General features: G+C 54.9%; 1 protein-coding gene across 28 annotated transcripts in view; it reads left to right on the plus strand.

Moving 5' to 3' along the window:
• CACNA1G (calcium voltage-gated channel subunit alpha1 G) overlaps nt 1-23,883 on the plus strand; it is a 62,262-nt gene that overhangs the window by 13,812 nt on the left and 24,567 nt on the right. For 20 of the 28 annotated variants that reach the window (XM_081583249.1, XM_081583242.1, XM_081583246.1 and 17 more), the window contains exons 8-17: nt 863-1,646; nt 3,386-3,762; nt 15,751-15,902; nt 16,715-16,900; nt 16,999-17,113; nt 17,192-17,347; nt 20,148-20,216; nt 21,668-21,752; nt 21,835-22,028; nt 22,879-23,310. In XM_081583249.1, coding sequence (XP_081439375.1) covers nt 863-1,646; nt 3,386-3,762; nt 15,751-15,902; nt 16,715-16,900; nt 16,999-17,113; nt 17,192-17,347; nt 20,148-20,216; nt 21,668-21,752; nt 21,835-22,028; nt 22,879-23,310 — 2,550 coding nt within the window. The remainder of the gene's footprint in view (nt 1-862; nt 1,647-3,385; nt 3,763-15,750; nt 15,903-16,714; nt 16,901-16,998; nt 17,114-17,191; nt 17,348-20,147; nt 20,217-21,667; nt 21,753-21,834; nt 22,029-22,878; nt 23,311-23,883) is intronic. The other 8 variants (XM_081583262.1, XM_081583245.1, XM_081583251.1 and 5 more) reach the window with 1 other exon arrangement.

The following is a 23,883-nucleotide window of genomic DNA, read 5'->3' on the forward strand; positions in this document are numbered from 1 at the left end:
AATTACTAGGACACAATCTAGAAAAAAAAAATTTGCCTTTCACCATAAATATTCATTACTTTCATTCTGGATCATTGTCCGAGCAATTGCCATCTCAGAGGCCCAGGGTGGGGGTGGGGGGCGGGGATGGGGACTGAGATATGGAAGCGGAGACGTGACAGTGTGGTCAAGTCAGAGTGGCAGCCTGGCTAGTCTGCAGGGTTCAGGGTCAGCCTGTCACCCAGCTGGGGGAGAGGAGAGACATGGTTTGGAAAAGGGATACAGGCAAAGCCAATGGTCATGAGGATATTGAGGCCCCAGGGTTAAAGGTCTCACTCAAGGTCACACAGCAGGACTTGGGACTAGAAGCAAGAGTTTTGTAAATGATGATTTTGCCAGAATCTCAAAAGCTCAATCCAATGTGAAAACCCATGTCCCCCAGATAGCGTTCATTTCCATAGCCTTCTCTACTCCTAATGGAAAGTGAGAAGGGGGGTGCTCAGGATCTCAGACAATGGGATTGTTTAGGGGCGGGAAATTTGGGAGATATCCTTGCCAATAACCTCATGATCAATAGCAATTTCTTGGAATTCCACAGAGGTTGGTTCAGGTCTTAGCTTTGCTGTGCTGAATGATTATGGGGAAATTCCTCAATGTCTCTGAACCCGTTTCCTCACTTGTCAGATGGAGATAATAAAAGTGTCACCTCTTAAAAAAAAATAAAGTGTCACCTCTTCAGATTGTCACGAGAGTGAAACAGGGTGATGCTTGGACAATTATTGAGCCTAGTGTCTGGCACATAGGAAGTGCTCAGCACTAGGCAGCATGCACTGTGATTCCCTTTCCTTCAGGCTGTCTCCTCTTTTTGTCCCCACCCCAATAGGTGGGCTCTTTCTTCATGATCAACCTGTGCCTGGTGGTGATTGCCACGCAGTTCTCGGAGACCAAGCAGAGGGAAAGTCAGCTGATGCGGGAGCAGCGCGTGAGATTCCTTTCCAACGCCAGCACCCTGGCCAGCTTCTCCGAGCCCGGCAGCTGCTATGAGGAGCTGCTCAAGTACCTTGTGTATATCCTCCGGAAAGCGGCCCGAAGGCTGGCCCAGGTCTCCCGGGCAGCGGGCGTGCGGGTTGGCCTGCTGAGCAACCCAGCGCCCCGTGGGGGCCAGGAACCCCAGCCCAGTGGCAGCTGCTCACGCCCCCACCGCCGCCCGTCTGTCCACCACCTGGTGCACCATCACCACCACCATCACCACCACTACCACTTGGGCAATGGGACTCTGCGGGCCCCCCGGCCCAGCCCACAGATCCAGGACAGAGATGCTAGTGGGTCTCGCCGGCTTATGCTGCCACCACCCTCAACACCTGCCCTTTCCAAGGGCCCTCCAGGGGGTGCAGAGGCTGTGCACAGCTTCTACCATGCCGATTGCCACTTGGAGCCAGTCCGCTGCCAGGCACCCCCTCCCAGGTCGCCATCGGAGGCATCGGGCAGAACTGTGGACAGTGGGAAGGTGTACCCCACCGTGCACACCAGCCCTCCACTTGAGATGCTCAAAGAGAAGGCGCTAATGGAGGTGGCTCCCGCCTCCGGACCCACCACCCTCACCAGCCTCAACATCCCACCCAGGCCCTACAGCTCTATGCACAAGCTGCTGGAGACACAGAGCACAGGTGAGAACTCTGGGTGGAGGCATGTTGGTGCCCCTCACCCAGGGACCAGGTGATGTCCTATTCCAGGGAGGGCTGAGGGGATCTGGAGTCAGAAGGACAGGGCCTGGATTCCCATTCTGCCCCTCTCAGCCTTGGGACCTTCAACCAGTCACATCGCTTCTTTGAGCCCTAATTTTCTCATCTATTAAAATGGGAGTCATAATTCCTACATTGTAATGATAACAATAGCTGTCTGTAACAATCACCTATGCTCTGCTCTATGCCTTTGCAGTTGTTGACGATTGCTATGTGCCTGTCGCATGCTTCACAGGCAAAACCCCACTGGGGTCCTCTTATCAGTTTAAGTGATAAACTTTCCTTATTTTACTGATGAGCAGGAGCTTGGAGAGGTTGTGTGACTTGCCCAAGGCGCTGTCATTGGTGAGGGGCGGAGTCAGGGCCCTCTGACTCTGAGGTCCATGCTCTATAGTCCTTGTTGCAGGTTCAGAGGGGGAAATGGTGTATGACCACGGTGAGCCCCATGCCCCATGCTAAGGGGACTCATGTAAATACGAATGTCACTCTGTCCCCATAGGGAGACCTGGGGCTTGGTACAGCAAGTCCTCAGAGGCCTCTAGACTGATGGATAGAATACCCAGTGTTGTGGGAAAGGGAGATGCTTGTGCATTGGGGCATCCCCCAGTCAGGCAGGGGTGATGAGCCCTCCTCTACAGACTCACTGCAGCCGAAGCCCAGAGCCTATGCTTGAGGAAGAATGTGGCACGTGGGAGAAGTGGGATATTTGTGGGCTGTTATGTGGGAATGTGGGCTGGACAGGAAGGTGCCATCACAGAACGCAGTGGGAAGGGTTCTTATGCCAGCTCCTCTATTACCCTGCCAAGGGGCGCCAGCCAGCCACACACACGTATGGTTCTGTTTCCCTCTGTGTGAAAGGCGGGGCTGGGACCATCACAGCTGCGAGTGGTGCTTACTGATGTCCTCCCGCATGCAGGCGGAAGGGCTGGGCCCCAAGCCAGGCGTCTTCACATCCGTGCTTTACCTGGGTGGTCTCTGAGGTTCCTCGCAGCTCTCACAGTCTATGATCAAAGCTGGATTTAAACGGACATCGGTGTCTTGGGATAGGTCACTGTGTACGTGCACATGTGCTGTCTGGTGTGTGCGTGTATGCATAAAGGTGACCACTGCGTGTCTGTGCCATCTACATGCACGTGTCTGGTATTCATGTATGCATGTGTCCACACATGTCTGCTGTGTGTAGGTGCATGTGTGCACACACAGGGTGGTGCTCTTGTTTAGTGTGTATGCACGCCCATGTGCGCACATGCCTGGCGCACATGTACTGTGTGATGTGTATGGATCTGTGCACACCTGTGTTTGGCTCTAGGTGTAGATATGACTTGTAAATGGTGTGTGTATGTACACAGTACATGTGTGTGTGCAAGTATGTATCTAGTGCACAAGTACAAGTGTCTGGCGTGAGAACATACAAGAATATGTAAGGCTGTCCAAACCTGAGGACAACCAGCAGTGACTGTCAGTGGGATGCTATTGGCATTTGGGGGTGTTCTATTGCTCAGGACCACCCACATTGCAGGTCATTCAGTACCCTTGCCCACCAAGTGCCTAGTACCACCGTTGAAAGAACTCCAAACTCCCCCACTCATTTTATATACATGCTGAGGGAAGGTCACCCCAAGTAGGAAAGCCTGGAGCCTCTAACCTCTACCTTCCTGTCCCAGGCACCTGCCAAAGCTCTTGCAAGATCTCCAGCCCTTGCTTGAGGGCAGCCAGTGGAGCCTGTGGCCCAGACAGCTGTCCCTACTGTGCCCGGACCGGGGCAGGGGAGGCGGGGCTCACTGGCCACGAGATGCCTGACTCAGACAGTGAGGCGGTTTATGAGTTCACACAAGATGCTCAGCATGGCGACCTCCGGGATCCCCACAGTCGCCGTCGACGGAGCCTGGGGCTGGATGTGGAGCCCAACTCTGTGCTGGCCTTCTGGAGGCTGATCTGTGACACCTTCCGGAAGATTGTGGACAGCAAGTACTTTGGTCGGGGAATCATGATTGCTATTCTGGTCAACACACTCAGCATGGGCATCGAATACCACGAGCAGGTAGGGGCATGGGCAAGGCCTGGTTCTTGGGGCTGGGGATTCTCTATCTTCCTCTCCTCCCACCCCGAGTTCAGTTTCCTCTCTGTGCTGTCAGCCTGCATGGCCAGGAGGAGGACAAAAGGGAGCTGCACCGATGCGTGGGAACTCTTTGGAGGATGAAAGCCAGTGAATGTCACACAGTCTCAGAGTGTGGAGGTTGCCTAGGGGCAGGGTCTGAGCTGGGTGTGTTTTATCGGAAGGGTTCTGAGAAGAGGTGGGCTTTAAAGGATATAAATGAGTGGTGAGCATCAGATGCGGGCAAGACCTTTTTGGAGGGACAAGTCATAGATAGGGGATGGGTGGGGCCCTCTGGCATTCACCTGCCTCAGTAATGAGGGGTGTGATTGGTGGCAGGAGGGGGCTGTGCAGGTAGAGGTGAGGAGTGGAGGCCTGGAGCCGGCGCCTGGGGAGGGTAGAGAGGGTGGCCATCTGCTGCGGGCCTCTGTTCTGGGAGCCGTGCTGTGAGCTGGGAGGGCGCTGCTGGGTAGAGGAGAGCTCCCAGCATGGTGAGGGGACTTGAAACCTTTGTGTTTGAGGAATCATTCTAAGAACCGGGATGTTTAGTCAGGAGAAGAGGAGGCTCAGCAGGGACAGGCGAGCTGTCTTCAAATATTTGAAGGGCTGTCATGTGGAAGAGGGAGCAGGCTTATTTTGTGGGGCTGATAGCTGCAAGCAATGTGATTTGGGCTGAGGCAGGGAAGAGGCTGTTTTCTCTCTCAGAGCTGTGCAAAAACAGAAGGGGTGGCCTGGGGAACCCCACTGACCCCCCGCTCCCACACTGGAGATGGGAGCAGGTATCATAGGGCCTCACAACAGGCTATGGCTTCATCCCCCACAGGATTTCTTTCAGAAGTCAGCCCTTCCCCCGGTTTGGCCTTCGAGGTTACCCCCTTGGTGGATTCTTGAGAGAGGAGGGAGGCCGGCAAGCAGGTGCTATGGTTCACAGGTCCTTCTGTGCTCTTCCCCTCTGTGTGTTCTCACTGTCCTGGGGCTGGGGGAGAGTCAGGGCTGCCAGAACCTGACCTTCCCTGATGTAGACAGAAGCCAGGCACTGGCCCAACCCCTCAACTCGTGATTACAAGCGTGTGGGAGCTAGAGGTGTGGAGTGGGTGCACACATGTGTGCATGCATGCATGGTGTGGCAGGGGCGGGGTAACCACGGGGAGGAGTGCCCACCGAGGAGTGCAGGGAATGGGTCTCAGTTGAGGTGGGGTATCCTAGGTGCAAACCCAGGCTGGAGCAAACATGTGATGTTCACTTTTCAGGGGGTTCTGAATCCCCTTACCATCCACCCCACTCAGCTCCTACCCCAGTTGCCCTGTCCAGCCAAGTGCACCCTAGCCCCAGCCCTTTCCCCATCACCATCATACCATATTGACACCCTTCCTTTTGTGTCAGTGACCCCCACCCAACCGGCTATACCCTGTTCCTTTCCTGAGGTGGGGAAAGCAGAGAGTATGGACAACTTGGGTCCCACTTTGGGTAAGGTTGGGAAAATGGAGGTGGGGCAGGACACTAGCTGCAGGGTTAGCAATGGCGTTTTGGTGGGTGTGTTGTATCTGGGTGCATGGGGCGTGGGTATGTGTGCTCACGCCTGCTCAGCAAACCTTTGGGGAAGGGGTGCTCTGCTCTGCCAGGCTGGCTGGGGCACGATCCAGGTAACAGCAGCTCCTAATCTCCCGTTATGCCGGCTCCCGAGCCTAAACCTCAGCCTCCTCTCTCTCACCCCAGTTCTGGCCATGGTCAGCTGCCCCTTCCCCAGGGGGTGCCTCCTCCGCTGCTGATGGAGGATTTGACTATGCTGGAAAGAAGCTGAGTCACAGAGACAGAGGCCAGATGAAGCTGCAGCAAGAAGGCTTTCAGTTAGACATCAAGAAAGACACCCCCTTGGGGAAGAAATAATAGCAATAAGTCAGGGACGACTGCAGCATCTCCTTACCCGAGTTCCTGAGGAGAGTGGGGGACAGCCTCTGAAGCCTTCAGCAGCAGGGAGTCCTACTCAGTGGTGGCACAGTGTCTGCTCCAGGGAGGAGTTTGTCCCAGTACCTGGTTGCTAAGGGCCCCGTGGGGTGAGTGGGAGTCCCCAGCAGGCCAAGCAGATGACTGACTGCGGCCCAGCAGGCTCAGGGGCTGGGGATGGGAGAAAATCCCAGAAGCAGCCACGGCCCTGTGCGTACAGGCACTGTGGCATGAACATCCCACCATCTGGGTCCTGGAGCCTGAGCAGGCTTGGGGGTTGGCGGCAGGGAAAAGTGCAAGGAGACATGGAGGCCAAAAGACAGAGGCACAGAGGGAGACAGAAAGAGAAAGGGAGAGACAGAGATGGGGAGACGGGGGCACAGAGAGCAGGATGGAGACCTGGGCAGGAGGCAAGGCGGTGGGGGAGAGATAAAAAGACAGGAAAGCGGAGACACAGAGGGAAGATGGTCAGAGATGTAGAGAGGGAGATGGACACTTGGGGGAGGAGACAGAGATAAGCGGAGGTACACAGATGTAGGGTGACAGAGACAGTTATGGAGAGGAAGCCAAAGACAGACCAAGACCTGGATGCAAACAAGGACAGACCGGGCAGTGACTGGGAGACAGAGGCTCTGATGGAGCCTCACATGAAAGAGAAGAGGAACCAGTTGAGCAAAAGAGCTGAGAGACATAGCAAGGAAGAACGTCTGCAGATGCTGACAGAGGTGAGGGCCAGAGGCTCATGGGTTCCCTGCGGTGCTCGTAATGAGGCAGTTGTGTCCATGTCCATCGATCCTGGTATTGATCAGACTGAGGGGCACTGGATAGGGTGTTGCTGCTGCTTCCCTGGAGGAGGAGCCCAGCCCTCTTTCCAGCCCTGTCCTCTGCCACCATCACCAACCTTACCCTTCGTTCGATTTTCCTGTCAAGAACAGAGATACTCCTGCTGCACTCTACCACGCTCTTGACTGAGGAAGCACTCATTTTGTCATACCCCGCCCTACCCAAGGTGAACCCCATGCCGTTCACACTGTCCTGCTTTCCCTACCCCTTAACCCACCAGCTGGTGGAAAAGTGCAGGGCTGGCTTGTACAGAGAGACTGGTGAGGAGGGCAAAGACACAGGACTCTGAGCAGGGAGCAAGACTATGACTTGAGGTCAGAAGTATAATCTGATAGAGGGTAGGCATGGGTGTGCCCCACCCACTAGGGGGCAGAACCCGGAACAGGGAAATTGTGAACTATCCATCTGTCCATCCATCCATTCCACACACGTTTTCTGTGCATCAGAGTTGGGCCTAAGCAGTGGCATGCTAATAAATGTTTAGTAACCAGCCCTTTAAAAGGAAAAAAAGGTCCTGATTTGTGGTATTTGCAGTGTTCGCCAATTTGCGTGGTGCAAATGCTCCCACTCTGGCTGGTTTCAAGCTCCCAATGTGATGTCACTGCATGTGGAGTTGGGAAGAGACGTGCATAACCAGACGCTCCAGTACATCACTGGGCCAAGGCACTCTGTCCTTCCTCTCAAAGACCCCACAGACAAATAAGCAGTCACACTTACTTGATGTAGTGCCTGCTTGGAAAGGATGCTCAGAGGAGTCCCCCGTGACCCAGACTGGGGAAAGGATTCAACAAGGGCTTCAGTAGGATATGACCTGTGAGCTGAGTTTGAATGGAAAGTGGGATGTAGCTAGCAAAGGGTGGAGGGTAGGGCCCACCATAGGGGAGGACTGGAAGCACCAGACCCAAAACAGAGAGATTTATAAGGAGTTCAGAGTGAATTGGGCACTGGGTTGGGGCTGGGATGGCAAGCAACAAGAGATGAGCTTGGAAAAAGCTCAGAGCCAGGTCCTGAGAGGAATAGGATGGAGTTTGGATTTTATCCTGAAGGTGATAGGGTGCCAACAAAGGTTTTAAGCAAGTCCATGGTATGTGTTTGTGTTGTATCAAAAGTCTTCCAGAAGCCATGTGAGGAGCAGAAGGGAGCGAGAGACGGGAGGCAGGGAGGCCAGTGAGAGGGCTACTGCCGTAATCCAGCCAGTTCATATACCCTGTCCCTGGAGACAGAGAGAAGCATGCTGGGAAGAGCTGGCAGTGGCTGAATCGGTTGAACTCAACACCAGTTGGATATTTGTGAGGTGGCAGCAAGGATGACACCCAGGTTTCTGCTTCTGGGAGGAGCACTGGGGCTTGCGCATATTTGGGCTGGAGGGCATTGCTTACAAACTGCCTGTGGGATGCCCAAGGTGTCTTTGGAGTGCAGAAGAGAGGTGTTTCCTGGAACCTGTCTGGCTGGGTATGCATGGGGACAAGGCCCTCCAGGAGGATGGGGTCTTAAGGACACAGGAACTTCGTAATCACCTTCCTTCCTAGTTCTGGATTGCTGAGAGCTGGGGCCAACCTCATGCTCTAGAAAAGAGACAACAGCAGGTGGGGGGAGGAGGGGCACACAGCCCAGTGGTATCCTGGGCTGCAGAGAAGAGAGAGGGAGGGTCCAGAATAGACAGTCTTTCAGGCCCAGAGAGGACCGGGCAGGTGATGCTTCTGCTCGTTTCTCAGACTCTGGGCCTATCCCGTCACTCTAGATACATGTACAGGGAGGGTTTCTATTTATAAGTGAGTGAGGTCAGCTGTTCAAGGCAAGGGAAGCTGGGGGTGGGGTAGGGTGAGGAAGAGACCAGATGTGGTAGGTCTTAACTTTGAGGGGATTCAGAAACTCATTTTGGATTCTGGTAAAAGCTGGGGCCATCTCTCTAGAAGATAGACACACACTTGGATACCCCAGTGTGAACTTCGAGGACGGGAGTTTACAGACACCTGTCCTATTCCTTGGGCCTCCCAGGAGTCCTTGGCCTGCAGACAGAGGAGCTGGGACTACAGGCCAAATAAGACTTTGGAGGACGATCTCTTACAGTTGCCCTGGCCCCAGACTTTCAAAGGTTCTCCACACGTGGGAGGGAGAAGAGTGCTTTTTTGGAGATGGCCCGCTAAAGGGGGCATCCTCTGGCTCTGCGGCTCCCCCAATTCATCAAACATGAGGAGTGCTCCTGTGCACAGCACATTTGAAGAGAATAATATACTGAGGGTATGGGAAGTGCCAGGAGCTCCAAAGAAACTTAGGTTCCAGCAGAAAAATCATTCTGGTTGATTATGCCAAATGTCGTAAAGGATATTTCTGGGGACAGAAGAGAGATACTCACACCCAGGTCGGGGATTTTGGAGGGCTTCCTGAAGGAGGTGTCTTGTGAGAGTGGCCTTGAAAGAAAAATGTCATTGGCAGCTGAGGCCAGGAGCAGAGGGGTCTGGTGGAGGGATTGGGGGGAATTCTGGCAGCCTGGCCTGGGAATGCACAAGGAGGCATGGGATGCTCTGAAGGACCATCATATAGCCTCCCCCGCTCCACCCCAAGTTATCTGAGCAGGGGCGAAGTGAATCCAGCAGTGCTGTTGAAGCTGGAGCTTCCGGGAGGTGTGGGCTGGTTTGGGGGCGGGACCCAGAGACTATTTCTATCGTCCAGATTAGAGGCAAGGAGGGCCCCCAGGATGGCTGAGGGGAAATAGAACTAGTGGGTGGGGCGCAGCCATTCCATTGGCAAGGTCTGTGGGCCCAGGCACCTGCTTCTAGAAGGATGAAGGGCAGGCATAAGTCCTAGATAACTCCTAGGTTGCAAGATGGAATCCTGGAGAGGGAAGTCCATGGAGCTGGGAAGCTGGGGAAGGAACAGGTTTGGGAGAGGAGGTAAGAGGGTTTGTTTTGGATGTGCTGCATTTGAGCTGGCTGTAGGCCATCCTGGGAAGGCTATCAGACAGGTTGGCTCTCTGGGTGAAGAGCCAAGGCTTGGAGGGAGATTGTTTTGTGTCGTCCACACCCTGGTGACAGCCGGAAAGGTGGGAGTGCAGGAGATGGAGAAGCGGGAGAGCCCAGGGAAGGAAGTGGGCTCTACTGAACTCTGAGGAATGTTGGCCTGAGGGGAGAAAGGCAGTGGGAGCGGGAGGAGAGGGCAGGAAATGGCCAGCAGAGAGTCAGGGAAGTAGAGGGAGGTGGGCAGAGGCAGGGAGGCTAGTGCAGGCCCAGGTATTGTTCAGGCATCCAGAAGTTGAAGACTGGGAAGAGGGTCCTTGGAGAGAGCTGGAGTGGTGGGGCCCGGGGTTCAGGGGTGAATGCGCCTGGATCCATGTGAAGGTTTCAGCTTTTAGGCAGGGGAAGGGATATTGGAGACGTGAGGGAACAAGGACAGCTGATGGAATGAGATGGAGCCCAGGGGAGCCAGGATGTGGGTGAAGGTACAGGTGGAGGAGGCAGTGGCTCCTTTCCAGGTGGGAAGAGAGATGAGTAGGTTGCAGAACGCTGAGCTGTTTGGGGGAGGGAAGTGGAGCCCCATGAAGCAAGAGGCCAGTTTGGAAGTGGGATGGAGACCTAGGAGAGGAAGATCTGAAGCAGCTCTTGGGGTGAAAGATGGAGACCCAACAATAGAGGATTATGCATACAGGTACAGAGCAGCCCTGGGGCCCCAGTAGGGTATTTCCCTGTCCAGTCAGCACAGATTCGTAAATAGCAAAGCTCAGCAATTTGACAGTTGCAGCAAAGAGGCGGGCTTGGGGGAGGGGGGACTAACCTGGACTGGACAGGACCCCTCTGAGATCTGTGGCCTGAGGGCAGCCCTTAGATGGTCCACTGCACCTGGATAGAGAGGTTGTACAGGCCAATGAGGGGCAGGGACCATAGTTTCAAAAGTTTAAGTCACAGAAGCTTGGGCTGACTATCTCAGGCTGAGCGAGCACTGTGGGTGTCCTGTGCCTACTTGGCTTGTGTGTACCCCAGGGGTGGCTCTGGGGAGCTGACAGGAGACCATGGGGAGAGACTAAAGTCACCCCTGGTTATGAGGTACTGAAGCACAATGACACCTAACAATGGGACCTAGAGGGGCTAGAAAACATGCTGAGAGGCACTTCCAGGAGGACGGCGAGCAGCAAGGCCATGATCTGTGTGATGAGGCCTGTGAGGTCTCCTAGAAACCTCCTGCTGCCCAGGCGGCCCCTGACTTCCCACATCTCCTTCGAGGAGGAGGAGAAGGGGCGAGGTCCCACTGACCCAGTGACTCTTACCCCATCACTGTGGCCCACCTGTACCACCTCTTTTGAGTGTGAAAGTGGCAGGCAGAACTGTGAAAAATAGAGGTGAGGCGAGCCAAGGAGTCAAAACTGGGGAGCAGAGATTTCAGGGTCCCTGGAACGGGTGGCCTCAGAGGAGACAGGGGATGAGGATGGCATCTGGCAGGGCTAGGGTGACTCCCCTCAGTTCTGGTCGGGCTTGTCCCCGCCTGCACCCTCCCTGCAGAAGGCATATCCCTGTCTGTCAGAGCCGGCTCTCAGGCCTCCCGCCTGGACCACTGCAGTATCCCCTAATCGCTCTCAGTCTCTTCGTCTCTCCAAGCCATCCGCAGGCTGCCACCACTGCAGTGGATTAATCTTCTTAATATACCATTTTGCACAGCTCCTCCCTCCCCCCAGAAGATCATGGGCAGAGGCAAGTCCAGCCTGAGACAAGTCATGGAGCAGAGTCAAGGCCATTCTGGCTGGCCCTGCCCACCTGGCAGCCTTGATGCCCAGAGGCCCCTCCCACCCTCTGACCAGGGCAGACACTTGATCCTCAGTCCTGGAGGATGCTCTGCACATTCCTTCCTCTGCTCCTTTGCTCACGCCCCCTGGCCAGCCAGGGATACCTTCCACGGGAGTTCTCCTCCCACTGCCTTCTCCCCACTGGCCCACTGACCTCAGCTGGCTTGAGTTCCTGGGGCCCTTCTGGTGTCTGCCTCCACATGGTGCTTAGCTTGAGACTGCAGGCACTCTGTTCTACCACATGTGAGGACTGCTGCCACTGTCAGTGCCCATGGGGCTACTTGAGCAGGACTCTAGCCTGGGTGTTTCCACAGGGCAGAGCAGACTTGCCACAAAGGGGTGGTACCCTGTTTAATAGAAGAGGCCACTGGGAACCAGCAAGGTTAAGCACTTGCCTAGGTCACCCAAGCGGAAAGTCTCTGAGTTGGCAAGCCTCCCGCATTCAGGTTTAGCCCCACCTCTTAGCAGGGCTGCACACACCATGAGCACTTTAAGGGTTAGTGGATAAAGGTGCTCTGGGTTTCAGGGAAGTCCTGGTGCTGGGAAGTATTGAGCAGCTTACCTGGGGCCCAGTTACTCCAGGCAGACAGGCTAAGGGGAGGGGAAGCCTTGGGAGATGGGAGATGTACAGTTAGCGTCACATAGAGAAGAGCCTGGGGCCTCTGGGTGAGAACCTCAAGCTGCTTGGCCTCCACGTGCAGAAATCCCCACTGGGCCTTGACCTCTGTGAACAGGAGGGAGGATGTAGTCTAGACCAGAAAAAGGACTTCCTGGCAGCCTGAGGGGCTTGTATGAGTTTGTGCCTGCAGTCTGGGTGTGTGCGGGGCAGCAGCATGAAGAGATGTGGAGGGACGTGCAGATGGGCCTTTCTAAGCAAGTGATGTGACCTCCATCAAGTCACCACATCTCGGACCCTCAGTCTCCTTGCCGTCAAGGAAGCCTACATCCCTCTGTCATCTGATGTGAGCAGGGAGGAAACAGACTTCTGGGAGGAAGGGCTTAACGCTGCAGGGCCTGTGGACAGCACTAGTCAGAGTTGGCTTCCTCTCTGTCCCTTTGCAGCTGCAGTGACTGTGATCACGGCTCTGGTCCCTGGGGCAACGGTGTTGCTAAGATTGTGTCTCTGCGTCCTCGCCCTGCATTTGCAGAACATTCCCAGCTTCCAATTTAGTAACTTGGGAAGACCTGGCTGTCTGAGAAAAGAGCACTTTTTTCCCATGGATCACAGGGAATTCGGGGCCCTGGAAGGGAACAGGCGTTGCCCATAAGTTTGTGCACTGAGGTGAGCAAGCGAAGGCCGGGGGAGAGTGCCGGCCAGACTCTCCTTCCTACCTGCTCCTTCAGTCTTGGAGCCTCCTGACTGGGCAGGCTGGAGCGCCGGCCTTTGCCGCCACCCCTCGAGGAGAGCCGTGACACAGGCCTTCGGGGAGCCTGCACCATCCTTCTGATGAGGCTCTAAGTTGGGGTGCTGGTGGGAGTGTGTGTGTCTGTGTGTATCTGTGAGCCCTCAGGTACAGGCTTTCACCAGCCCTGTAGACAACATCAGGAAACAGTGAGAACACCCCTCTCCACACGCCTGCCTGTACTTCAGGGATTCACTAATGAAGTAAACACATGATACCAAAAGCTATCGTGTTTTCACCATGTTATTAAGTTTTGTTTTTGGTGGCTTTTTTTGATGTTTAATTTATATGCTCTAAAATATACCCATTATATGTGTACCTCAGTTATACTTTGAGACTCGTTCTTTATTAATGCATCTACGTTTGTGTGAAATATAATTTGTATACCTGAGAAGACACTTTACATATTCAGTCCATCCATGTGTCTGGATTCACGGGCTCCTCACTGTCGCCTTTGGATCCTGACTGCCTAGTCTTATTGGAGTCAGAGTAGGGTGGGATTGGGTTCCACTCCCTGGCTCTCCCCATCCTGTGACTTTGCACTGGCCATGCATCATCTTTTAGCCTCTTGTGCTTACCTGCAAGATGTGGAAGGGGAAAGCTGTTGTGTGGATGGTACGAGGTGAGACCCACAGAGCGTCACACCCATGTGGCCTGCACTTACTATCTTTATCAAATCCAAAAATGGACAACTGGGTAGATGGCAGAGTGACATAGAAGCAGGTTCACTGACCACAGCTTTATGACAGATTGGACTTGGGAGCCGAAGGTGGGAGATCCACTTGGTCAGAGGGGGCCTGAGCCCTGGGCTTTAGCTGTCCTGACTGTGACCCCTTCCCCTGCGCTGTGGTCCTCTATGACCCCACTTGCTAACTCAGGTGGCACTGCCCACACTCACAGTCTGGGGGGCAAACTCTCACTTGAGATCTGCTGGAGCAACATGACAGTTACTCACTCTCTGGACAGCTGGCTCTCGGCCCTGCCGGCTGACTCTGGCTCAGTTCCCCAGACCTGTCTCTGGAGAGAGAATCCATGCATGGGCTGAAAACTTCTCTCCTTCTGAGAAGCGACTGACCTCTCAAATGCCCCTCACCTGCCAATCAGAAGGCCCAGCCTACCACCTCTCCCACTTCTCACCCAGGCTGGCCGCACAGATTGGGACTATTAAGATACATTTGGTGGTACCCAGGGCCTGACTCCATGCTTGGGTGACCTACCTGGGCAGCTGGCCAGATGAGGCAGCTGGGTAAACAGGAGGAGGTGTCTGATGGACTAAGGACTTCATTGGTTATTTATTCAAACTTCTAGAGTAGCTAGTATGCACGGTGGGCTTTGGGGATGATCAAAACACCTCATCAGGTGGGCAGTAGGCTCCATCAAGCCAATCATGTTTCACTCTGCAGCTTCAGTCATCAACCAGGTTGGGCCTCCCTTTCTCCCCTGACATGGCTCATTCCCTGTGCTCAACCCTGTGATGCCTTCCCCTCCTTTCTGCCTGGAGAGGCCCCATTCACCCTCAGAGTTCATTTCAAGTGCTGTCTCCCAACTAAGGCTTTCCCAGTGTGTTCCTCACTCACCTTCTCTCCTCTGAACTCCTGGATTTACTATCTGGATAATTTATTTTGGCACCAAAGCATCTAAGGCCTCTCGTGGTTATTCGACTGTTTCGTGTGTGTATGATTTGTTTCCAGCTAGACTCTGAACTCCTAGGAGGCAGGGAGCATTGCTGGCATGTCTTTGCTTGCCTGGTGGATTATATAACACCTGGTGGATTATATGGTAGGGACTTAATACTAAGAAGGATGCTCAGTCACTCAGTCATGTCCGATTCTTTGTGACCCCATGGACTATAGCCTGCCAGGCTCCTCTGTCCATGGGATTATCTCAGCAGCAATACTGGAGTGGGTTGCCATTTCTTCTTCCAGGGGATCTTCCCAACCCGGGGATTGAACCTGCATCTCCTGGGGCACCTGCATTGGCAGGCAGATTCTTTACTACTGAGCCACCATATTAAGAGGGAGGAGGTACTTAATATTCTGTGCTGGAATAGCAAATGAAGTAGAGTTTGTCATTAATTCTGATGACCTCTCTAGGATGTGTTCGCTGTCCTAATCCCAGACCCTGGGTAGGAGTATTAAAGTAATTACCTCTAGTGTTTTACATTTGACCAGAGAGATTAAGGATCTTGCTAAAGGTCACACAGTGATTTGACAGGATAGGCTGAGAATTAACCCAGGTGTCCTAGTCTCAGGTAGCAGCTCCAGGTGCCGCCTCATGTGTGACATCTCTTCTTGGGGATCTCCCGTCTGCTCATTGGTGTGTTTGTATGTACATGCTTGTCTGTGTGTTTGTGTACACATGTGGGTGTGTGGGTGTGCGTGTATGCATTTGTGTGTGTTTGTGTGTACGTGTATGCAGTGTGTGTGTCTGGAAGGAAACAACTGTTGCCAACAGTTGTCCAAGAGAATGCTGCCAAGTCCACAGAGTAATTGTGGAGAACGTGTGACTTAGCGTGTGACTCTGTGACTGGATATGCGTATGAGGCCTTGGCAATCACCCTCTGGTGTCCACCAGCATCAGTGCACTGCTGGCCTGGGCCTGCTGAACTGATATGACAGCACAAGACAGGTTGGGTCTCGGAGAACCCAGTAGGAAGTGGGTGGAACCCACAGCATAGGCCTCCAGCGAGCCTGTGGCCCCAGGATCTGAGACTCAGCTGAAAATAACTAGGGGCTCGGGGCTTTGTGCACTGGCCACCCCCGAGTGCATTTTCTCATGGACGCTTTTGGGGAGCATCCTCCCCATTAGCCTGAGCATTCAGCACCCCTGCTACCCTCTCCCAATCCCCACCCCACCCCCAGCTTGCTGTTCCTGCTCCCAGATGTGTAGGAAGGCCAGGTGTTTTTGAGGACTGGGATGAGGGGCTCAGGGACAAGCTTCGGCTACTTCATGGCCCACCCTGTCTTCTAGCCTGAGGAGCTCACCAATGCCCTGGAAATCAGCAACATCGTCTTCACCAGCCTCTTTGCCCTGGAGATGCTGCTGAAGCTGCTAGTGTATGGTCCCTTTGGCTACATTAAGAACCCCTACAACATCTTTGATGGCGTCATTGTTGTCATCAGGTATGACTGCCCCTCTGCTGCCTCTTGCCTGAGGAATGCCCTTAGGGTAGCTTGGGGTGAGGAGCCACACACCCTGCTCCTCTGGGCCTGGAATCAGGCCCCACTGACTCAGAGGCCCCCTGCTCCCCTAGCTGGGGATTCTCTGTGCCCCTCGCAGCGCATACTGCACTCTGTCTCGGCCCTCCCTTGCTCACATAGAATGTGGTCTCCCATCTGCTTTGGCCAGGCTCCTCTGAAATCTCTGCTCTCATTTCCACTCCTTGTCCTTGACCCCATGCAGGCCTGGGGTGGGCAAAAACTAGGGAGTTGGCTTTGGAGAAGAGTTGGAGGAGGTGTAAGGCCCAGCCAGCTGTCCCTGCTTACAAAGTGCTTGGAGACTGTCGCACACGCTGGCAACTTGCTTTAGGGTTTCCAAGACCTTGGGAAAGTGCTCCACTGTTCCCCCCACCCCCCCACCTCAGGCCCTGGGCCAGAAGAACTGCTTTATTGCTTTTTGGAATTGGCTTTAGATTTCATTAGAAGAGAACAAAGCAAACATTCCATAACTTGAGGCTGTTGCTTTGGCTGATGGAAGGAGAGGACTGGCCCAGAGGGGAGAGCGGGGAGGGAGGGAGCTATCACCCTGACCCTTGCTTCTTGGAGCTCCTGCCTAGAGACCCAAGTTTCCCTCAGCGCCCACTTTCTCAGTGCTGGCCAGGCCAGACCCTCAGGTGCTGCTGAGCCCTCCCAGTGGGTGGGGTGGGAGGACGGTGAGCATGAGGAGACCTCAGGCTCAGGCTCTGGCTCCTGCCCCCTCCCCCCACCCCTTGCAGTGTGTGGGAGATCGTGGGCCAGCAGGGGGGCGGCCTGTCGGTGCTGCGGACCTTCCGCCTGATGCGGGTGCTGAAGCTGGTGCGCTTCTTGCCGGCGCTGCAGCGGCAGCTCGTGGTGCTCATGAAGACCATGGACAACGTGGCCACCTTCTGCATGCTGCTCATGCTCTTCATCTTCATCTTCAGGTGAGGGCAGGTGCGGCATCCATGCCAGCAGGATGAGGGCCTGAGGGGCAGGGGTTTCTGGGGCCCTGACCCCCATCTCGTGGCTTCTGTGTCTTCAGCATCCTGGGTATGCATCTCTTTGGCTGCAAATTTGCATCTGAGCGGGATGGGGACACGCTGCCGGACCGGAAGAATTTTGACTCCCTGCTCTGGGCCATCGTCACTGTCTTTCAGGTGCAAGAGCAACAGGAGAGGGTGGGCGGGGGGGGGGGTGCCCCGGTAAAGGCCCTGACTCCCATCCTTGGCCCACAGATCCTGACTCAGGAGGACTGGAACAAGGTGCTCTACAATGGAATGGCCTCCACGTCATCCTGGGCTGCCCTTTACTTCATCGCCCTCATGACCTTTGGCAACTATGTGCTCTTCAACCTGCTCGTTGCCATTCTGGTGGAGGGCTTCCAAACAGAGGTAACCCCCTGCCTGCAACAGTCCACTTCCAGGAGGAATTGGCTGCATTGCTGGAGTGGTGGTGTCCTGGGAGGCTCTGCAGGAAGTGCCATTCAGACAAAGTTGGGAGACTAGGACTGGGAGGTTCTGAGTTTTAGGCAGTCCCTTGGCACTCAAGAGACAGGGTGGTTGTTGGGGGGAGTATCCCTGGATCCAAGGTGAGCTACTGAGTGGGCTTCCCCAACAAAGTTGGCTAGACGCTACCCTAGGGAGCTGGACAAGATGAGTGTTGGCACATGGACAGCTGGATCCCTGAGCACAGGTGTGCTTGGAGACATCTGGAGGCACCCCACCTGAGTTGAGGGGTGGGGAAAGTTTGCATGCAAATCATCCGGGCTTTGGCTGAGCTGGTAAAGATGGCACCAGCGCCCGGGCAGAACTGAGCTGCCCTGCATGAGAAATGAGCCCAATTAGCTGCGGGCATGGCAGAGATGAGCGTCCTATTTCCAGCCCAGGCTCCATCACTTTCATCATAGGCAGCATCATCAATTAATATTGATTTACATTGATCCCACCCTCACCCTGCCAGGACGCAGTCTCTGCCTGAAGGGCTGCATACCATTCTGCTCCCTCAGCTCAGCCACTCGTCCTACCCGAGCCCCAGGCCCAGCCCAGCTTCCCAGCACCTAGCACAGGGCAGGTCGACTCAACCTAGAAATGCTCTAGGTTGGGTGTGGAGAAGCTCTCGGTCCAGTTCTCTCCGGGTGACCCGGATGGAAGCTCCCGCTGCGGCCTGGTCTATAAATATCCAGCACACGGTGGAAAACCAAAAGTCTATTTTCTGACTCCTTCCCAGCCTTGCAAGGGAGGGCTGTTCCCTGTGGGCTGGGCTGGACTGGTAGGTGTGGGTATGCCTCTCCCACACCGGCCTCCTCCCATTGTAGTTCTATAGCTAACCATTATTGCATTTCCTCACCACCTTTGGTGATGCCTGGGCCTCTTGATGGGAGGGAAGGACATTGGTACTCTCTCTTGGATGGGACATTTATTAACCCTCTGTGGCCTAAAGGGCTAAGGATGTCAATGTGTTCCATATGAGTCAAGGTCCATATGGAGACCCACCACTTGGCCACTGCTTTTGGCCTGTGGGTGGAGCAGCTGAGTGGGGACAGTGGTCCTTCAGCCTATTCCAAACCACAGCTCCTAATACCTAAGATTCCCTCAGAAAAATTCCTGTGGAACTCTGTGGAAATGGAAAACATCCCAAGCCTATTTCCCTCCTTCAAGTGGCCATTCAGCTGGCTTGGCAGTCCTGGAGATGCTTGGCACAGGCACCCCTCCCCATCCCTGGTCCTTCCAGCAGACACCTTGTTAAACTGAGAGCTGCTGAGCTGACCTGGTTGCTAGGCAGCAACAAAGTCTGTGTGTGGGAATGGAGAGCAGTCTGGCCTTTGGGCCTGGCCTAGTCACTCTGGCCCTCCTGGGGGCTTGTGGCTGTCCCAGCATGAGGGGTTCCCCAGGGTCTGGGGCTGTACCCTCCTCAACAAGTGCCTAGGAGAGGGTCTCACTCAGGGTGTGATGCTTTGGGTCTGGGGTGGGATGGAGAAAGGATTCCAAGATCAACCTCTCTGTGGGGGTGGGCAGCATCATGGCCCTGAAATGCCCATGTGAGGAGCTAGATCGTCTACTCACTACCCTATAAACCCCTGGGTCAATGCGGAGGTTGATCACTCAATGCCAGTGACCTGGACACCTGCAGAGGCACCTGCCCTCAACTGCATGGAATTTTCAGAGGCACACTTGTGGCTCTGAGGGAGTCCCAAAATCTGGCAGAAGAGGTTGGCTTTTGCTATTGTGATGACCTGCTTTTTTACAAATGAGGCAACCTACCTCAGTGGAAGCAGTGGCCACCCCCATTTTGTTGACCGTCATCAGCAGGAGGCCTCAAGGGTCACCCCTTGCTGGGCTTGCCACCCTGCCAAGATGTAGGAGAAGGTAGCCTAGGAGTCTGGGCCAGCTGGGTTGCAGGGCCAGCTGGGTTGCAGGCCCAGCTGACTTGCAGGAGGCAGCGCCCTGAATCCCTGAGTATTTATCATCTGCACACTTAATTGAATGAACAGGCAGCAGGCCCTGTGTGAGGGGTCTTTAATTGATATCAAACAACCTCGTAGCCATCATCCTAGTGTTATTTGTCACATCCCATCCCAGTAGGAGCATGCTGATATGGAGGGCACAGTTAGGAGTTAGGAGGCCTGTTCTTGTGCCTGGTCTTTGGTCTCCTCCCCCGCCTCTGACTTCCATCCACTCCTCCTTCCCAACCTTCCTGCCTGCTGCTTCAGAGCCAGTGAGAGGTGAGCTAGAGACTCAGGTATGAGGCCCAGATGCATCTCTTATTCTCTGTATCACTTGGGGCAGTTTTTTTTTTAACTTCTCCAAACCTCAGATGCTTCCTGTAGGACGGTGCTAGCTCTACCTCCTTCTCACCTGGGCAAGCTAGTGTTAATGAAGCAGTTTCATGATGCCTGGCACACCCCCAGGGAATGGTAGCTGTTATTATTAGGATTACCGGGGGCTCAGTCTCCTTCCCTCGCCCTGTTCCCATCTCTGTGGCCTCTGCCCTCACCCTTCAGATTCATTCTGGCTCCAGCGCCTGTGGTTGAATTCTGGAAGGCCCTTTCTTCTCCTCTCTTGCCCTACATCTCGTTTCTGCCACTGTTGGGTTTGCACCCATCCGTTTCTTCCTTCTCTTTCAACATTGCTGCTGTTTGAAAGCCGGGCGCCTGTGACCAGCGCTCGTCCCCTGCCTCCCCTCTCCCTGTAGGAAATCAGCAAACGGGAAGATGCGAGTGGACAGTTAAGCTGTATTCAGCTGCCTGTCGACTCCCAGGGGGTAGGTATGCGATCATGAGTCAGCATGCCCCCGGTGCCCCGCGCCCCCCACTCTGCCTCCGTGTCTGTGCTTGTGTTCACGCTCAGCTGCTCTGCAACCTGTGGTGGTGTGGTGGTCCTTGGTGTCGTGAGGTTTGCTTTGATTTTAAGTCCCTTCCCCCTTGAGGACACTGAGGGGAGGGCCTCCTGGCCCCTGCCCTGTTCACCAGCAAAGGGCACAATCCATCCCGTCAGACCAGTGGATGGCCGGACAAGGAAGGGACTTAGAATCCTCTGTGTGCACGTGTTTGGTGCACCGCGTGTGCAGTGCCTCTGCTGCGGTCCCTGAAGAGTCGGAGTCGTCGGGCCTCGGTGGAGTCGGGATCTCTGGCCAAAGACCGAGCTCCCCCATCTCTCTCCTCCTCCTTGCCTTAAGCTCCTGTTGGAGACCCCACAAGTTGCCTCATCTTAGGACAAGTCTTTGGAGGATGTGGGGGTGGGTGTGCCTCTTGCCAGAATGTACCAGAATTTTCAATCTATTTCTGTGTCTCTGGCCCCTTGACCACCCAGGAGATCCAGCAGGTACTCAAGGGCACACTCCTCCTCTGGCCCCCACACTGAGCCTGTGCCCTGCTGTCTCCTGCACTGGCACCAGAATTCAGGGCAAAGCCAGGGCTCCCATGGGACTCCACGGTACTGTGCATTCTGAGCAGCCCCCTGGAGATCCCACTTGATAATTAAAGGCCTCGTTAGGGATGTAAACTGAGTTAATGAAAATGATCCCCTGAGATGCCAATTATGCAATATTTATGTCCTTATCAAAAGTAGCAATCAAGTATTTCTTAATAACTTCTTAAGGAGAAGTGTGTAATTACTGGGGAACCTACTGACCTGCTCAGGAGGAAGAAAAAAAACTGTCCCAGAGACAGGGAGAGAGGTAAAAATGGGGCCAGGGTAGGAGGTGGGTCTTTGGGAAGAGGGAGGAAAGAAGTAGAGAACATCCCTTGGGCTGAACGGCTCTGTCTGGGGTCTTTCGATTTCTCTCTGGGGTCCTCGGGTCTGAGGCTCAGGGGAGGGCAGTCATGGAGGGGAAGCAGAGGGCCCAAGCGGCCTTTGGAATTGAGGCTCTCGTGACCACTTCACTCAGGCCCCCAGCTCCCTCTGACCTGTGCCACCCACCCGCCGGACTATCCCCTCTCCCCTCAGCCCTTCTTGAGCTAGTCCCAGCCAGGAAAGTTGTGCTGTGGGTTCTGGAGATAGGCCGACCTTCTCTGAGGTGACAGAGGCCCTTGGGAGACCTAGTCCCCAAGCCTGGGTGGTCTGGTCTGAGCCAGTGCATGCCTCGTGCCGTGGTGGCTGGTTCCTTGTGGCCTCTATGTGGTGTGCGTGTGTGTGAAGACAGGGAGACCTTGGTCCATCCCACTAACCCCTGCTGGGCCAGGTTCCTAATAGCCCGCTGCTCTCCCACCCTAGGGAGATGCCACCAAGTCGGAGTCAGAGCCTGATTTCTTCTCACCCAGCCTGGATGGTGATGGGGACAGGAAGAAGCGCTTGGCCTGTGAGTATTTCTCTGCAGGTTCAGGCCCTGGCTCTTGGCCAGCCTGGAGTGGACTCAGGGTCTCGCCCTCTCTCCCCTGCAGTGGTGTCTCTGGGAGAGCACCCGGAGCTGCGGAGGAGCTTGTTACCACCGCTCATCATCCACACGGCTGCCACGCCCATGTCATTGCCTAAAAGCTCCAGCAGCGGCCTGGCCGAGATTCTGGGCCCTCCCTCCCGTCGCACCAGCAGCAGTGGGTCGGCTGAGCCAGGAGCACCCCACGAGATGAAGTCACCGGTAGGGGGTGCATGTGCGGGCTGGCAGTGGGAGTGGTACAGGGGTCAGGAGAGAAAAGAGGTGGAGCCGGCGGGCCCAAGGGGACAGCCTCTGAACCACGGGCTAGACAAGGCCCAGGGGTGCTAGTAGGGCTGACCATCTAGGCAGGCACCAGAGCCCTGACCTTGAGGACCAAAGAGCAATGTTCTAGTTCTACTTCTTCTGTTCCCCAAGTGTCCTTGGGGATAAGACTCAATCTCTGAGACTCCTCTGTAAAATGGGAGGTCCTTACCTCTTTAAGTCCACAGGGTCACAAAGAGTCGGACATGACTGAAGCGACTAGCATACCTCCTTAAGACCTCATCTTAATAACAGCAAACCCCATCCAGATACTGATTCTGTGCCAGACACTGTTCTAGACATTGCTTACAAGTGTTCTATTAATAAACACATTTAATCCTCACAGCAACCCTCTGGTAGGTACCAATATTATCCCCATTTTACAGATGGGGACCTGAGTCTCAGATTACCAGAGTGAACTGTAGGAAGCTCCACAGTGAGTGGGTGACAAAGCCAGCATTTTAGTCCAGGCGGTTGGTGTCAGGGCCCATGCTGTCACTGTGATTTTATACGCGAATAGGTGCTAAGGTCATATGTCTTTTATAGATGAGCAACTGAGGCACAGAGAGGTTTAGCGACTTGCCTAAGGTCACACAGCTGGTATGAATCCAGGCATCCAGATCTAGGGCCCCTGCTCACACTTCTACAGTGATGTGATGCCAAGAGGCTCACAGGAGCCAGGATGAATGTGAGGGGGTGCGGGGCCACGAAGCTGTGGCTCAGACCAATCTCTCCTCTGTTCACTCCTCAGCCAAGTGTCCGCAGTTCCCCACACAGTCCCTGGAGTGCAGCAAGCAGCTGGACGAGCAGGCGCTCCAGCAGGAACAGCCTGGGCCGTGCCCCCAGCCTGAAGCGAAGGAGCCCAAGTGGGGAGCGGAGGTCCTTGTTGTCGGGTGAGGGCCGGGAGAGCCAGGATGAGGAGGAGAGCTCGGAAGAGGAGCGCACTAGCCCGGCGGGCAGTGACTGCCGCCACAGGGGCTCCCTGGAGAGGGAAGCTAAGAACTCCTTTGACCTACCGGACACACTGCAGGTTCCTGGGCTGTACCGCACAGCCAGTGGCCGCAGCTCAGCCTCTGAGCACCAGGACTGCAACGGCAATTCGGCCCTGGGACGCCTGACTCAGGCTGTGCGGCCCGATGACCCCCCACTGGATGGAGACGATGGTGATGACGAGGGCAACTTGGTGAGGCCCCTGTGGGCACAGTGACCTCTCACCCCTGACTTTGAGTGAGGGGAGCTGTGCCTGACCTGGTGCAGGACTGGACAACTCCCTCCCAGTTATATGGCATTCAGGCAGTTGCCATCACGCTCAAGGGATCTCAGCCCTCAAGGGGTATCAGCCTTGAAGCCAAGCTCCAAATAGCCCCTTTGTCCCTCCACCCACCCCACCAAGCCCCAGATCCTCGTCATGCCTGGGGCTGCAGCTCTGCGTCCTTGTTGGATAAGAATGACTTCAGGCAGATGTGTATGAATCTTTCATGGCCCTCCCCCGTGACTCAGAAAGACCCATCACTCATCTCTCCAAACTGATGCCCTCCTCTATCCCCCTCTCTTATATCGACCTCATCACAAGCCTTGATTTCACACCCACTTTTACCCATTCACCTTTTCCCTCGCCCTCTCACCACCACCTTTAACCCTGGGGATGGAGCTCAGGGACCTGGGACCTCAGGGTTAGCACATGAGAAGGGGCAGATGTCTCCTCATCCCAGGTGTGTCTTTGAACAGGCAGCTGTGATGGGGACAATGTTTGATA

The sequence above is a fragment of the Giraffa tippelskirchi genome, chromosome 3, assembly GCF_054371585.1.
Source record: "Giraffa tippelskirchi isolate mGirTip1 chromosome 3, T2T-mGirTip1v1.2.pri, whole genome shotgun sequence".
Lineage (NCBI taxonomy): Eukaryota > Metazoa > Chordata > Mammalia > Artiodactyla > Giraffidae > Giraffa > Giraffa tippelskirchi.